This window comes from Suncus etruscus, chromosome 19, assembly GCF_024139225.1.
Source record: "Suncus etruscus isolate mSunEtr1 chromosome 19, mSunEtr1.pri.cur, whole genome shotgun sequence".
Taxonomy (NCBI): Eukaryota; Metazoa; Chordata; class Mammalia; order Eulipotyphla; family Soricidae; genus Suncus; species Suncus etruscus.
This window is the reverse complement of record NC_064866.1, coordinates 22,440,687-22,458,795: the sequence shown is the minus strand read 5'-3', so window position 1 is coordinate 22,458,795 and position 18,109 is coordinate 22,440,687. Positions and strand designations below refer to the sequence as shown.

General features: G+C 30.7%; 1 protein-coding gene across 1 annotated transcript in view; it reads left to right on the top strand.

The window, feature by feature from the left end:
* Nucleotides 1-18,109, top strand: part of COL11A1 (collagen type XI alpha 1 chain) — a 206,166-nt gene that overhangs the window by 119,366 nt on the left and 68,691 nt on the right. The window contains exons 32-39 of the mRNA XM_049765836.1: nt 1,402-1,455; nt 1,586-1,630; nt 1,748-1,801; nt 2,214-2,258; nt 4,196-4,249; nt 7,821-7,874; nt 10,984-11,037; nt 17,782-17,889. Coding sequence (XP_049621793.1) covers nt 1,402-1,455; nt 1,586-1,630; nt 1,748-1,801; nt 2,214-2,258; nt 4,196-4,249; nt 7,821-7,874; nt 10,984-11,037; nt 17,782-17,889 — 468 coding nt within the window. The remainder of the gene's footprint in view (nt 1-1,401; nt 1,456-1,585; nt 1,631-1,747; nt 1,802-2,213; nt 2,259-4,195; nt 4,250-7,820; nt 7,875-10,983; nt 11,038-17,781; nt 17,890-18,109) is intronic.

Below are 18,109 nucleotides of genomic sequence, written 5' to 3'. Positions count from 1 at the left end.
CTTAACTTGCCTACATCACATCATCAAATTTCTGTCCTAACCACTGAACCACTTGGCCCATAAAATAGGTCTGTATCAAGCAGGGAGTGACCCCTATAGACATGAGCACTTGTTGCAGTTGAATTAGATCTTTATACATATGAATTTTTATTAATTCTATTCTGGACAAAATACTTGTTCTCAAATAAAATTTGATCAAAATAAATATTTCCATTTGGATTATATTTAACTTACAAATTCTCCAATTATAACTTAATTATAATCTAGCATAATTTCCTGTAGATTGAGGATATGCATTGAGATATTAAAATATAATTTTAAGATATTATTCTTCACTATTTGCATATTGTGTGTCCTAAAAATTGTCCTCAAATCAAAAACATAGTTTTTCTGTAGTGATAAAACAATTCGGAAAATTGCACTTACATATAAATTTAACAATATATAATTCTCAATATTATTTTTATAACAGATACCATAAGCTTTAAATACAATTTTCTTAATCTGTGTAGAAGATATGCATTTTAGCATTAGTTAAATATGCATAAAATATGTAAACATACAAACTTAAATTCCAGTAATCTACTGCTCTGAGTTTATTTTACTAGGTTCATACTAGGAATCAACATGCATATTTTTAACAATTACTACAGATTATTATAATATAGTGAATCTATCATTTGGATATATGCTATTTTTAGGCTAGTTCCATCTAAAGGAATGCATTAAAATGACATCTGCTAGATTCAAGTCACAGAGGTTTTGATGTTTTCCTTAATGCATAAATATCTAATATAAATAATCTAATATGAGAGGTTTTATATACATTTTGCATAATATTTTTTAATCTCTGCAATGATTCATCTAGGAAAGAATGAATATTTGGGAAAGATTTTCCCTCCCAGAATATCATCATAGTCAACAAGATGAAGAGAAATAATTTGAACTGTTTAATTATACAGTGTGAAGACAAAGCAAGTAGATATGAACAAGGGAATTTCTGAACAATAAATGTTAATTTTAAAAACTGTTAAAAAAAACAATTTTAAGATTTGACGATTCAGGCTGGTTAACAATTGGGATCATCCAGAGTTTAAGCTATTCATGGAATCCATGTCAAATATTTATTTTATATAAAATGTTCTTTTATTTTAATTTTCTAATATGAGAACTATTATTTAAGTTAAAACTAAAATATTTTTAACTTCTACTTTTAATGCTTCCAAGGATTACTGTTACTGTAAGTTTACTTTCAAACACATAGAGGTGGCAAGTGTTAAAGCCATGTTTTCCTTTCTTTTGGTTTATTATTACCAACTTGTGAAAAATTATTTTTCAAAATATCACGCCTGTATATAACCATGTTAATCTGCTTGTTGATCACTATATTTATCATTTTAGGGGTCTACTGGATTTCCTGGGTTTCCTGGTGCCAATGGAGAGAAAGGTGCTCGGGTATGATAAACAAATTTATACTCCTGGATTACCTATTATAAATGCTCTCCCCTAGTCTGTAACCCTAAGCCCTGATATTCTATTTTTGTGATATGCAATGTACTGAAACTGTTTGAACTGTTTTTGGTAGGGCATAGCTGGCAAGCCTGGTCCTCGAGGTCAGCGTGGTCCAACGGTGGGTATATTTCTTTCAGATATTTTCATATTGAAATTGAAGTTAGTTTCTTTAAACTTACAAATTGATACTATACTTTTGTATTTGGATAACTGTCACCTTTTGTCTCAAATGCAGGGTCCTCGAGGTTCAAGAGGTGCCAGAGGACCCACTGGGAAACCTGGGCCAAAGGTACTGAAATGTGTTTTATTAGAGGTAGTTTTCCATCCTCTTCCACAGAACAGATTCTCAGAACAAAATCAAACTTATTTTTCATTAAACTCTTTTTATTACATCACCCTAGTCTACAAAGTTATTCATGATGGATTTTAGCATATGATAAATATAGTAAATATTTTAACACTGATTCTTTAAACAGTGTCTACTTTCCCTCACCATTGTAATCCCTATAGTTCCCCTCTCAGCCATCTACCTGCCTCAATGACAGGGAATATTTTTTTATAACTTTATACTCTGTGGGTCGCAGTACTGTTGCCAGCAAGATTTATTGCATATAACTTTCTACCTTCAAGGTCCCTCTCCTTTTCCCAGGTTTGTTTTTTTTTTTTCAATTTTTGTTTTGTCTTGTTTCTGTTTCTGCCAGGGTACCTCAGGTGGTGATGGTCCTCCTGGCCCTCCCGGTGAAAGAGTAAGTCAAATAATATAAAATAAAACATAATAATTTATAAATATTTATGTGTGGAACTAATGTTCATTGTGTTTACAAATAAATACACTGATATTCTCAAAATCTAGTCAGAGTTCTAGATTTCTTTCTTTTTTGGGGTGGAGGGGAGCCCACATCCAGCAGTAGCTCAGGGGTTATTCCTCAAAACTGGGGTGGCTGTGTGCAAGTTAAGCTCCTGCTGCAAACAGATTTAAAAAAAATGTCTGCAATATATATGCCTTCTCCTTCACTTTCCTTGCTTTTGTACTAATTCTTATTTTGTTCATGGAAATGGCAGCGGCTTTTTGCTGGTAAAATGCAAGCTACCAGTAGCCATTAAGTCACAATCAATATACATTCAAATCAAGATAAAACATCTATTCCAGTAAAGAAAAAACTATTTAGTGAATTGATTTTCAGCTAAAATAAAGTAAAGATAAATACAGATGAGCAAGCATACATTTTATTTTTTTTGGCAAAATATAGCTCTTTTTGTAGCCAAACATTTTCAAGATCTTGAAAGAACTTAAATATTAAATATATATTACTCTCAAATCCATTGCTTCTAATGGATTAGAGTAACTTCTTAATATTCTACAAATGGTTTAGTATTAGACAGTCACAGTTATATATTTTTAATTTTATGTAAATTTTACATTAGAAGTTTTACAAACATAATACAGACAGACTGTGATGTAACTATATTAAACTTAATAAGTAATTTTAAAATACTTTCTACTTATGATAAAATGTTTTTGAATACAATATTAGAATAAAAGCTAAATAGTTGTTCAAGGCCTAGATTCATTCTTATGTAATTAATATTTTTGCTCTTTATATAGCTGCCCCGAAATTAAATCCACCTTGGCCATTTTAGTGCAGTCATTGTATATATGTCAAATATTCAATATCTAAAGTCACCTTATCATAAGATAGATAAAATAATTAGAAAGGTTTGATAATTAAATGGGGTAATCCATTTCACTAAAGTTGTTAAGAATTTCGAATTTTGCTTTTAAAAGAACATATACTATTTTAATGTTCCTGTATGCATTCCAACATCTCATGATGCAGAATGCACATCTGTTACACTTTGAATGAATTTTCTTTATTTCATAGCATAATAGTGTGATCCAATGGCATGATTACTTTATATTATAAAAATACTTTGACAGAAAGTGTGTGTGGTGTCAAACTCGACTTATTCAGATAATGGATGTCTGTGTGACTTAGCTAAATTTTTCAGTTAGATATATGATTATTTGGTTTAGCAAAATAAAACCCATTTCTTCACACATAAATACATGTACCATATGTGTATATATAGATACAATTACTGGAATATAAGTTGGATGACATTTAAAATCAAAATTAAAAACAATTATGAATGTATATGAAATTAATATTAATGAATTAAACTTTTTTATGTTATTGACAAAAGTCTATAAATGAGCAAAACGAAATTGTAACACAAATCTTAACACTTTAAAAATAAATACAATTTAAATATGGACGAGTTAAAAAATTTCGCTCTTGGCATTTCCAGATTAACTATTTTCTCTTTAGTTCTGTTTGGTTATGGAATTGATATAATCTTATATGCTATTTCTAATCCATGTTTAAAAGTTGGTAATCTATACAACCTTTTGATAAACATTCATTAGTCATTCACTTACAATATGAATTCTAAATATTTAGTGTTCTTGAATCAAATTCTAAATATTTAGTGTTCTTGATTCAGACTACTGAAATGTTCTGATATTGAATAATGTAAATTATCAACCATTTTGTTTAAATTAGCATAGATTATTCTGTTATAGAAGCTATATGCACTCTTAGATCTTTCAAATAAAATGCAGTGTATAAAAATATGTATATGATTTATTTTTTTAATTTCTCCACTCTCTATTTTTTTTTAGGGACCTCAAGGACCTCAGGGTCCTGTTGGATTCCCTGGACCAAAAGGCCCTCCAGTAAGTTATATAATTTACTTTTCCTTGCTTTTTTGATAGCATTTTCAAAAATTGAAATAATCTACATGAAACAGTACTCATCTAAATATTTATAAGAAAATTTCTATTAATTTTTCAAAATATTGTCAAAGAGTGTGTAGATTTATGTATGGTATTTTCAAGGATTCTGAACAATGAAATAGTATTTCAGTTTATATAAAATATTAAGATAGCATGAATATTATTCTTTTCTTGTGAATCTTTAATAACCAATATATGTAAAGACTGAAGAGATAGAACACTGTGCAGAGGGCAAGAATTGCATGTATTTAACTCAGGTTTGATCACTGGTAACCCATATATGTTACCCCTACCTTACTCCACCCTCACTATAACCCACCATTGCTTGAGCCCTCCACAAGGGTGATTTCTGAGCACAAAGCCAGAAAAAAGCTTCAATCACCAGCATGTATGTTCCTTTGCCAAAAATCAGTGTATTTGAATTTTCATTTTGTCTTCCGTCTACTAATATATTTATTATTTCTTATATATATTTATATGTAACTATCATTTTTGGCATACAACTTTATAAAATTAAGGAAATATGTGTTTTTGTTTCTTTCTTTCTTTGAAGGATGAAATTGAGGATAAAGATAGAAGCAAGCTTTTTTAATTATTTAGGTTCATTTTCATTGTGATCAGGAATGAACAAGTCGGGTCAATTATGTCATAAACTAGATTGTAGATAATCATCATGATGCATTTAGAGACAGTGAAATATAAATGGTGTATTTGTTTATAACTGAAAGAGTATATAATGTTTGAATCAGTATTGTCTATAATTTAGTTTAGAATACCGATCCACGTATGCTTTATGAGTTGAAATGCCATGGTAAATGTTTATTTTGTGCCCCAAATTAAGAAAAATAAAAATTTAATAAGTCTCAAATGTGTCTCAGCATGAGACGTGGGTTTGTATCATGAAAGCACACACACACAGATACAAACACACAGGCACACAATTTCAAGTCATAGTCAGCATATAGTAACCCCAATTAAGAAAAACTTTTCACTTGACATAATTAAGATTTCTAACAACGATTTTAAAAGTCTGCCAATGAAAGAGTAAAAGTTCAATGACAGTAGGAAGTGAAAATGCATTCTTCACATTTATGGTTGACATTACAGATTGCCTATATAAAACTACTGCCCTTCATAAACTAGATCAAAGGGGCAGTATTTTTAATTGATGTAGTGAAATTACTTCATAATTGATATATTTTATTTTATTGAATGGTAGTATGAAATCTTTACTGGTATTTTGGATTAAACACTTAACATTAGTAATACATACTTAAGGAAAATGATGATATAAATTTTTAACGTATTTTATTAAGTGTCCCATTAGACTAGGAAACCATTGAAAATCAAGTTGTGTTAATTAGAATGAGGTTAATACCTAAGGCTTTTAAGGATTATGATAATTTCAAAATAAGTGTGGTATTCATGCTTCTCACACAAAAATGAAACATTTAATACTTATATTTAGATTTGTAAATTTATTTGAAAATATGTAATTTTTATGCTTATGGCAATACACATAATATGGGATTCTTTTCAGTGTTGTTTAAAGAAAAATAATACTCGTGTAATTATTCCTTATGTTTCATCTTATATGTTTTATTATAAATTTCTGCCAGATGTAATAGACTGCATATTATTGTCTTTTGCATCAAAATAATGTTAAACCACATTTTTGTCCTTAGTAAATGCTTGAAGTATCAGTTAGATGAAATCATGAGTGATGTGCATATATGATATTTAAAATGAGGCATCTTATGGATATAAGCCCCAATATATAGATTTGTGTTGTAAGTTTTTGAAAAAAAAAAAAAAGAATGATTAAATGGTATCCAGAAATGTAAACAGTGGCAGTGTAATTTTCCCTTACATTATATTGGTCAACCTAGAAACATTTTATTAAATATAAATAATAAGAAAAATCTATTTTGAAATAAAACCATTTTTCAAACAAATAAAAAGCATAATGCTATTTGAAAATACATTTGCATAAACATTCAGTTAAATGAATGTATTAAAACTATTAGCATATCATAAGAGATATGTCCATTATAATTGAAGTGTCATTAAAATGATTACTTTTATTTACCCAGTAAAGGGAGCTGAAAGCTGCCTACAGCTATTAAATTTTGACATTTAAACTTGATGCTTAATAGTTACTAGTAAAATAAATAATCCATAAGACCATTTATAGAAGCAATCTATTTCTATTAAGTATCTAAAATCCAAGAACTTCAGAGTTGTTTAAATACTTAGTAATTGCTTCATTTATATCTTTAGTAAATCAGAACATAAATAGCATCCTTTATAGAAAGTGATGGCATAGTAGATTATTCTCCAGTATTCAAGAATATTCCACATACAAGATGATATATAAGGAAACTTTTGTGAATAATTAGTTCTGATCACTTCGAAAATTGAAGAAAGGATCCTGTTTCTGTTACTTGAAACACCTGAGAAGTAAAATAAAGTAAAGCCTTTTCTCAGAAATTCTGTAATTTATTTACATTCTTACCAGATAACCACTAGAGGACACCCTTTTTCTCTGTTATCCAAATCCTGAAGAACAGGAAACTGAATTCTGGTTCACATCACCAGAAAGATTGAGGCATATTCACCTTATATGTAATTAAATGCTACCATGTTTGCAAATAAGTGAATAAAAATTGCATTAATATGCTTCTAAAATGATTTTAATGAAATTATTTAAATTTACAGAACAGAGCTGTGTGATTTTCTTCTTTTAATTTTGGGGTTTTGAACCACAACTAGTAGTGCTCAGGACTTCTGATTTTGCACTCAGAGATTGCTCCTGGTGGAGCTCAGGGAACCATATGGGGTGCCAAGGACTGGTCCTTGGCCAGCCTCATATAAGGCAAGTACTCTGTACTATTGCTGCCCCATGTGTTGTTTAGTTTTTATCTGTTATAATTGTAGAATAGCACCAATGAAGTAGGTTTAAACAAATGTGGATTAAGCATAGAATGATAAATACATATGTATCTAATATAATAGATTTCTCTCCTGTGCCTTATAGATTGTTTTCAAGAACTTAATTATGGAGCTGGAGTGATAGGAAACACAGTTAGGATATTTGACATTTATGTGTCCAACCTAGGTTATATCCCTAGTACCTAGTATGGTTGTCCAAGCCTGCTAGGAGTAACCCCTGAACACCAAGCAAGGAGCAAACCCTGAGCACCATGAGGTGTGACCCCAAATCAAACAAAAGTTGCTTAAAAAATCCTACTGAAAAATCAGTACTGTTGATTTTGATAATGGAGTATATACCTTTTCCCAATTATTATTAATGCACATATATACACTTCAATATGTAGAAATATATATCCTTAGTGTATACCTGTACATCATAGATATAAATTGAACATAAAATGAAATGTAATATTTAAGGAAATTAGGATTAGCAAACTGTGAATATTATATATATATAGATTATAAAATATTATAAAATAATGCAAGACATTTATTACAAATTTATTTGAAATTTTAGGGACCACCTGGGAAGGATGGACTTCCTGGTCATCCTGGACAACGTGGAGAAACAGTAAGTGACCCAATCTTTTGATTGAAATTTTCTTAGTAACTCATAATTTTATAAGTTATTTCATTAGACTGGAATCTACTTCAGTTGCTAGACTAGTGATAATAAAGATGTTGCTTTGATTGAAATGTTTATTAATTTTTAAGTAGATCTATGTTTGAATATAAACATCTAAATCAATAATAATGAATAATAATGAATTTTATGTATAAACACTAATTGTTGGAACATATTATATATAGAAAATATCTGACAGCTGGGATAGAGAAATAGTATAACATGTAGAGCTCTTGCCATTCACAGTATAACTCTGCTTTTAACCCTGTCATCACATATGGTTCAAAAACTTATAAGAAATAATCCCAGATCAAAAAAGCAGGAGTAAGCCTGAGCAACACCAGTTGTAGAATGGTAATATATGTTACTGTAATATATACATCATGTAAATTATAGATTGATACATAATATATGTAATAATTATGTATTTGAGGAGAAATGGGTTTACTTATATTGCCACAGTTATAAAGCCAGTGAATTGTCTACCTAATCAAAAAGCATAATGCAATAGCTTGCTTCCTTAGAATCAATACTTTGTCCTCACTATTGATTAACTTTTCTCTATATTTCTTCAAAGAAGTGACTGAGTTTTTTGAGATAGGGTGCATCTATTGCATTATGTCACTTCAGGTTCAAACCTTAGCACCCTGAACTCTGTTCAGAGTGGTCCCTACACACCAAGCCAAAAGTAAGCACAGCCAGATGTGACCAAAACCAAAAGTAAAATAAAATAAAATAATAAAATTAAGTAGTCAAATCATAAACTCTATTCCAGTGAGTGGTTCCATTCATTTGATGACATTCTGTAGAAATAAAGGCATTTGGGAATTGCATGCCCGTGCACAACACAAATCTGAAAGCATGCAAATTTTCTGCATGAGAATCCCTATCAACAGCACCCTATTTTCTGTTTATTTTCCAAGTAGCAGTTTTTAGTGTAAGAACTTTTTAGTTTTAGTCAGATTGAAAACTTCAAAGACTGAGATTTCAAAAGTAGAATCAAGAATAATTTAGTTAGAACAAAGAGTAAAATTGTTTGGATTTCCTCTCGGGAATGACATCTGCAGAAGAAACATTAAATGTACTCTCTAAATTATAATCCATACTTTCCAATCACAAATGCATTCTCATTCAAAATTGCAGTCAATCATTTTTAACTAAGTCATTGTGTGGCTTCTTGGGAATAACTCTAGAATATTTCCAAAATGTCTTTAGGGGAAGAGCTAAGTAGTGAATTGCTATTTAAATATCCTTTTATGCTTTTGATTTAATCAAGACCTGTTTCTCAAGCAACTGAAGTAAGGACAGAGATAAATAGAATACATGTATAGAGAGATAGATAACATTTAAATATAAATGAAGAAGATAAACAACAAAGTAAATAATTCATCATTATAGAATGGATAGTTTCATCTAGTAGTGTCACATAGAAAAAACTAGAAATGTATTAATTTTTAATTTATGAATTCTGATTTTCAAATTCACATTTATAAATGACACACAAATTCGTGAAGCGTTCCATATTTAAAAAAAAAAACATTAGTGAGTCGCCCTCTAGTCATGAAACTTTAGCCACATATTCTGTGCCTTGAAACGTCTCATGTAAATGAATTATTATGTGGAAGGCCATAGAGATAATATACTAGATAAGATATTATTGCACTCAGCCAAAGCAGGTTTTTACTTTTTGTTGGTTTTTTGTTTGTTTGTTTTATATTCGGGCCACACTCTGTGATGCTAAGGGGTTACTCCTGGCTATCAGCGCAGAAATTGCTCCTGGCTTGAGGGACCATATGGGACGCTGGGGAATCGAACCACATTCTGTTTTAGGCTAGTGTGGGCAAGGTAGACACCATACAACTTGCACCACCTCTCCGGTCCCAAAATATATTTTAACCCAGCACCACATGAAGTTCACTGAACCTTACTAGAAGATCCCTGAACACCAAGCTAGGAATCAACCCTGATTCAAGGTGTGACCCAGAACCTAACAATAATATTAGCAATGATGATTTGAATCTTCATTCCTTTATTCATAAGTGTTATTTTAAAGAAGAAACTCTTTTGATATATTTAGACTTATTTCTGATAATAAATTACTGAATTGATGTTTTACTGTGACATAATGCAATAATAGTTAACAATACTAGAAAATACAGAAGTAATTTATATTGCAGAGAAAGAATGCAGATTTATAAAAAAAAACATTGCCAAATACTTATTTGATTTTTGATTTTAAGAAAATTTAGTTTCTTAGAGATGATAAATATAGAAATTAATCCCCATTATCAAGACATTTTATAGTGACTATTTTATAAAGCTCCTGTATCAAATGAATTTGTTTTTTCAAGGACTTTGGAAAACATAATTTAAGTTATTCTAAAGTTAAGTAGAAAACATACTCTTACATGTTAAGATTGAAAGTTTCTATTTTCTAGTTTATTTATAACATAATTATATATAAACATTTTATATACTTGTACACAAATTAACTAGATCAAGAGGCCTAAATACCTCTAATAATCACTTTCAGAATCATAACCTATTTAGGTGCACTGCAGTTCAAGCTTTTCTTTTTCCCAAGTTTAGTTTGTAAAATTTTTACTGATTATTCTTAATCTCTCTGAATGTTTGTCAGTTGGTTTTAAACAGTAATTTAATAATAATAATTATTGTGTCCTGACATGCTCTCACATTAATACAAAAAATTATAATATGCAATTTTGAAGTAGTTTTGGAAGTAAATACAATAACATTGAAAGTTTAAACATAGAAAACTTGAGAGGCTAGAGAGAATAGAGGGGTTAATGTAATTATAGTCGAAGCCCTGAGCACTAGGTATGGTTTAAAACCTATTAAAAAATAAGAGAGTGAAATTAAAAATTTAAAATATTGGATTTGGAAGTAAACAAAATAACTCATATTTGAGTAAATGATGATAATAATGATAACTTTCTTTTTATGTTTTATGTAATTATTTTATATAGATTTTAGTATATGGTTTGTGTTATGAATGGATTTTAAAGAGTATGCTATTTTTTCTATTTTTCTTTAGGGATTTCAAGGAAAGACAGGCCCTCCTGGCCCAGGAGGTGTTGTTGGACCACAAGTATGTATTTTATTTTCTTTTACTCTTTACTTTATATTTTTCATATTTCCTATGCTTTTAAACTATTCATTTGAATTGAGTAAGCATGACATAACATATTTCACTTGCAATAAATATATTTCATTTTCTCAATCAAATAAACTTAAGTAATACATTATAGTAGTAAAACTATATTTTAATTTTTATTGATTTATATTTATTATATGTATTAATTTTAATTATATGTGTGCATGAAAGAATGATGAAATAAAAGTAAATTAGAAAATTCACAATAAGATAATATGAAGGCTTAACTGGAACTATTTATTAAAATAATAAATGTTACATATTACATAGGTTGGCCATCATCTTTTTCAGACTTAAACATTTTTAGAATAAATTAAAAGATTAATATATATTATAAACATGACGAATAAATTATACTTACAAAATTATACCATTTTAAGTAATCATATTCTCATTAATGACTAATTGTGACTTTCATAAGTAATATAATATTAATAATCAGAGCACATAAAAAAGCAAGACAAGCAATTTATAAAAGTGGTGAAATATATAATACTTATATATAGCATTAAATATAGCATTATATTTATAACATTAAATATAGTAAGGAATAATTCTTGAAAACAGAAAATATGCTCATATGTCAAGACATTGATTGAAGATAATAAATTTATTCAATTGCGATTTTACCCCTACTACTTATAAAATATAGCAAAATTGCATGAATATTTTGATTAATTATTCAGATATTCTTTACTCATTGCAATGAGTTCCTAACATTAGAACTTTTCCTCCCTTCTTAATTTCTCTTTCCCCATATCATCCTTCATCTCTCTGTCTCCTTGTCTCTCTCCCAACTCACCTCACTCCTTTCTTCAGTCCTTCTCAAACACATATCCACAAATACACAAAAAAGCGAAGTGTACACTTTATACAGAAATATATGTAATAAAAATATGGAGACTTCCTAGTATGGGAGATTATTTTACAGATCCATGAATCATTTAAAATGCCATTAACTCTTATATGAAGAAATTTTAGCATGCCCATACATTGCATACTTTTTATATATTTATTTGATTTTAAATTTAAACCTGTCAGTACACAGCTCAGGAAACACTACTGTCAGGATCAGGGGACCATATTGGATGCTGGGGATTGAAACCAGGTCAACCAACCACATGTAAGGCAAATGCCCTGCTGTGCTGTTGCCGCAGCCCCTACATACATTTTAATGTCAAAGATTTATCTTTAACTGTTCATCAGTTTTTATATAAAAGTACTGTCTATATCAGTTTCATTTTAAAAAAATTTTAGAACTCATGAAATTTTCCTATACACGGATGTATATGGAAACTATTATGCTAAGTGAAATAAGTCAGAGGGAAAGAAATATACACAGAGTAGTCTCACTCATCTGTGGGATTTTAGAAAATTAAGAACTTATTGTAATAATACCCAGAGACAATAAAGATGAGGTCTGGAAGAACCAGCAAAGAATGGTGAGTGCAGTTAGATAAATAACTATACTAACAACTATCATGACAATGGTAGGTAGAGAGTGAGAAAATAGAATGCCTATCTTGAAGATAGGCATGGGGTAGGGGAGGAGGAGAGGGGAGATATTGGTGGTGGAATGTTGCACTGGTGAATGGAGATATTCTTTCTATAAATGAAACCCAACTACTAACATGTATGTAATCGTAGTGATTATTTTTCAAATTAAAATAACTTCAGAAAAATTTTCTCATAAAAATTAAATAAAGAATGGTTACTATTGTTTTAAATCCCCACTTCATGAATATAAAACTAATTTGGGTCCTTTTAGAATATTTCCATCTTTATACATCATGGAGATTAAATAAAAAATTTAGGATCTCACATCTTTTGAAATTTTTTTCTAATACTATCACATTTGACTTTTAAGATCTTTGTTTTCTCTTCCTGCTTTCTAGTATAAAAGTTACAAGTATTGCACCCAGTACAGTGCTTGTATTACTTCTCTTTAATTGCCCTTATTGTGTTTTAAATTTGTATAATTACAGCTACATTTTTCATCACATGTTATTGTGTCTTACATTATTTATTGACTTACTTATGATCCTAACAAGGCACTTCATTAATTATTAATTTTAATAATATCTTTATTTAAATACCATGGTTAGAAACATATTTGCAATTAATTTCAGTCATAAAGAGAAACATGCCCCTTCACCGGTCCAATATTCCCACTACCAATGACCCTCGTCTCCCTCCTCCTCACCCCCTGCCTGTCATCGAGACAGGCATTTTACTTCTCTTACTCACTGCCATTGTCACAAATTAGGCACTTTAATATGAGCTGGAGAAACAAAAATATTGAGAGAAAATACTGATAGTAAACTACCTTTTTTTTAAACTTTTATTGGGCACTATGATTACAAAGTTACTCATAACTGAGTTTCAGACATATAATGTTCCAAACACTGATCCCATCACCAGTGTTAACTTCTATCTATCAAAGTCCCCATGTTCACTCTAACCCACTTAGCCTTTCTTTTAGACAGGCAAATTTTTTAAGTTTAATTGTTATATTTTGGATCTCAATGCTTTCAGGTTTCTTTTAGAAAGAAAATCCAGTTGCCTTTTTTTTATGTAGCTACATTTTAATATTAGGACACTCAGAAGTCAATAAAAAGGAACTCAAGAGATTGTAATATTTGATATTTTTTGTTTGTTCAGTTATGTGAGTCACTGTTCCATTTTGTGTTAGTGGCAATAACCACTACATTAGCATAGGTTTTACATTTTACAGTTTCAAAATCTAGTTATTATATAAATATATATGTGAAAGTTTTTGTAACAATATGTTTATAATTAATAATAAGTTTTGGACTTTCAGCACTTTACAACTAAAGAAATATAAGTCCAGACATGTGCACCAAAATTGAGGATTAATGTGTTATTTTCAAGACCAAAAGTTAAGTTGTGTCTGTGCGTTAGAAGAAAAATCAGAGGAAATTTAGGCCTATAAGTAATTTCAGTAAAACATCGAACTATTTAATGCCCTTAACATTTGAAAAGTTTTTCTTAATATCTTTAACTCTTCATTTTGCTTTAGTCTGAGTAGAGAAAGAAAGCAACTGGTCACCATCCTCTATTTATACTTGGAAGCTTATTAAACTCTACCACCACAAAACAGCACTATTCACGGAACACAGAAATGACCTGACATTTTTCACTTTGGCATTTGCTGCACTTTAAGACAGCAGGCTATTTGTTATCAGCTTTGGCTAAGAGGAACTGCCAGCCCAAACCCAGGACTCTCAGGATCCCCTTCCACAGCCTGTAGACTTTGTCAAATGAATATAGATTAACAATAGAGAGGTCTACAATCATGAAAATTCAAGGAGAACTACTTTGGCCAATTGGGTTCTAGAAGACATAAGCTTATTATCAAGCAGTGATTTATCAAGTAGCTAAAAAATTTTAGGAGTAGTGCATTTTTTCCTTATAAATACATTTGAAGTCTTATATAAAAAGTAGTTAATAGAACAGTATTACTCTTGGAAAAAAAAACTCTGAACTTTATCTATTTTCTTGGTATTTTCGATCCCAGTATTCTAATTAAGATTACAGAGTTCTAGATTAGAGTATTAGTATAAAGAGTAGAGCTTCATTTGCCTTGTGTGCAGCCAACCCTGGTTCAATATGTAGCATAGCCCTTAAGTAATGATAATGATAAGTAATAATGATAAGTAATGATAATGATAGAGTGAGAGCAACCACTAAACATTGTTAGTTGTGCCCCAGCCCTCAAAAATAAAACAAAAGTCTTGGAATACTCTTAAATGTTCTATGTATGTTGTTTTATTTTTGTTGTTGTTTTAAATATATTTTAAAATCACTGTGATTTACAATTACTCTAAGTTGGTTTTTCGACATAAAATGTTTTAGCACCATGGACTAGAAAATAATCAAATGAGTATGGTGTTTGCCTTGCATGAGGCTGACCCAGGACTGACCTGGATTTGATCCCCAGCATCCCATGTAATTTCCCAGGCCTGCCAAGAGTGATGTCTGAGTGCAGAGCAGAGTAACTCCTGAGCACCTTAGGGTGTAGCCCAAAACAAAAACCACAATGTTTTAGCAAAAATTCCACCAAAGGTGTTAACTTCCCTCTAACAATGCTTCCAGAATCCATTCCTTGACATTACCACTTGCCCTATTTTATTTTCATAACAGGCCCATTTATAATTTTAGTTGTTAAAGATTGAGTCTCATGATATCATTGTTGCTGACTCTGTGAATTGGATATTTAGTTCTGTTCTTTCTCAGTACAACCAATGCTCCTGAGTCTCTTGACCACTGCCCCCATTATTTTACATTTGTCTTTCTGTTTTTCATAATATTTTATTTTTTAATAATATCTTTAATTAGGCACCATTATTACAAACATTTTTAAAATTGATTTCAGTTATAAAAAAGAATACCCCCCTTCACAAGTGCAATCTTCCTACCACCAATACCCCCATTTTCTTCTTCCCCCTATCATTTCTCTATTCCAGACAGACATTTTATTTCTCTCACTCACTACTATTGTCATGATAATTGCTAGTGTAATTATTTCTCTACCTGAACTCACCACTCTTTGTGATAAGCTTCATATTTTAGGCCGGTCCTTCCAGCCCTCATCTTTATTGTCTCTGCATAATATTACAAGTCTTATTATTTTAAAACCCATAGATGATCAAGATTATTCTCCCTCACTTAGCATTATAGTTGCCAGGTCCATCATATATAAGAAAATTTTATGGTTTTATTTTTCTTAAAAGCTGAAAAGTATTCTATTGTGTATATGTACCACAGTTTCTTTAGCCATTCAGCTGTTGAAGGGAATCTTGGTTGTTTCTAGATTCTGGTTATTGTAAATAGCGCTGAAGTGAATATAAGTTTGCAGAAGGCATTTTTTATTATGTATTTGTGTTCCTAAGGTATATCCCTAGGAGTGGTATAGTTGGAGTGGTATAGCTAAGAGCTCAATTTTCAATTTCTTGAGTAATCACCATATTGTTTTCTATAAAGACTGGACAATATAGTATTCCCACCAGCAGTGAATGAGAGTTCCTTTCTCCCCTCATCCCAGCCAGGACAAATTGTTCTTACACTTTGTGATGTGTGCCAGTCTCTGTGGTGTAAAATTGTACCTCTTTTTTTTTTTGATTTGCATCTACCTGATGATTAGTGATGTTGGGCATTTTTTGGGAGGTTGGATCACACCCGACAGTGCTCAGGGGTTACTCCTGGCTCTCTGCTCAGGAATCGCTACTGGCAGGCTTAGGGGACCATATGGGATGCCGGGATTCGAACTACCGACCTTCTGCAAGCAAGGCAAACACCTTTCCTCCATTATATCTCTCCAGCCCCTATGTGGGGCATTTTTGTCTTTAAACTCCTCTATATTTGTTTCCTTTTCCTCCCTATATTGTGGAGCCAAGAGTGTTCTAAACAATCCCCCATTTAAATCATTGCATTTATTCACACACTTATTCTAAATACAGCATATAAGTTATATCATACTAAATTTATCCTTTATCTTCACTTTACATAATATCTTCCAGCTCAGTCCAGGTTGCAGTGTATTGCAAGATTGCATCTTTCCTTAGAACTATGTTGTGTGTATATAAATAGATAGATAGATAGATATAGATATAGATATAGATATAGATATAGATATAGATATAGATATAGATATAGATATAGATATAGATATAGATATAGATATCTTCATGTAGATATAGATATAGATATAGATATAGATATCTTCATGATACATATTTATGATCTACTCATCTGTAATTGGAAATCTAGGTTGATTCCAACTTGTAGCTATTATACTCAGTGCTGTGAAGAATAGCAGTGTGTATAAATTCTTTGAGATTAGTGCTTGTCCTGGGGATAGATACCTAAAAGTCGCATTGCTGGATCATGTGGCAACCATATTCTGAGTTTACTAAGAACTCTCTATACTGTTTTCCATAGGGTTTGGACCAGGAAGCATTCCCAATCACAATGGATAATTATTCCTTTACACCAGATTCCACCAACACAAATGATATTCCATTGTTACATTGATTTGAAATTTCTTAATGAGAAATGTTGGTCCATATCTCACACCTTATACAAAAGTCAAATCAAAGTGGATTAAAGCCCTTGAAATTATACTTAAATCCATAATGTACATTGAGTAAAAGAAGTACAACTCTCCAAGTCCTAGACCTTAAAGGAGTCTTCATGATAGAATGCCAATGGCAAAGACTATGGAATCAAACTTGAATAAATTGGTCTACATCAAACTAAAAAGTGCCTGTATGATCACAGAAACACAGACTAAAACTAAAAGACAGCTACATGACTTGGATAAATGGTTTTCACTCAACATATCAGATAAAGGATTGATATCTAGGATACACAAAACATTCACAAAGCTAAACTCCATAGAACCTATAGACTACATAAAAATAAGAAGAGGGATTGAACAGACACTTCTCTTAGGAAGACTAACAGATGGCCAACAGACACATGAAAAAAAAAAGCTCATTATCACTTATTTTTGGTATTTTAAATGAAGTATTTTGTAGGACATTATAAAAATAAATGAGTATGCTAGGCTTTTATAATGATAGTGATTTTAATTTAGAATCTGTTTAACTTTTGCCAAAAATAAGACTCTAATTAGACTTGTTTTTTCCAATTTAGGGACCCACTGGTGAAACAGGACCTATAGGTGAACGTGGACATCCTGGTCCCCCTGGCCCTCCTGGAGAGCAAGGTCTTCCTGGTGCTGCAGGAAAAGAAGGTGCAAAGGTACAACATAGACAAAGAATTTTCATAGTTGAAAACACCCATTTGCTTTTCTCAACATTTGTCTATGAGTTTGCTATCTGTTTGAATACTAGATGACTATTATCAAAGACATAATCGTAAAATATTTAGTTAATTATTTAATAATATTTAGTAAAATATTTAGGCAGACATGGTTAGACAATAACAATTAGATTGGTTTACTTTCTGTTATAGTACTCAG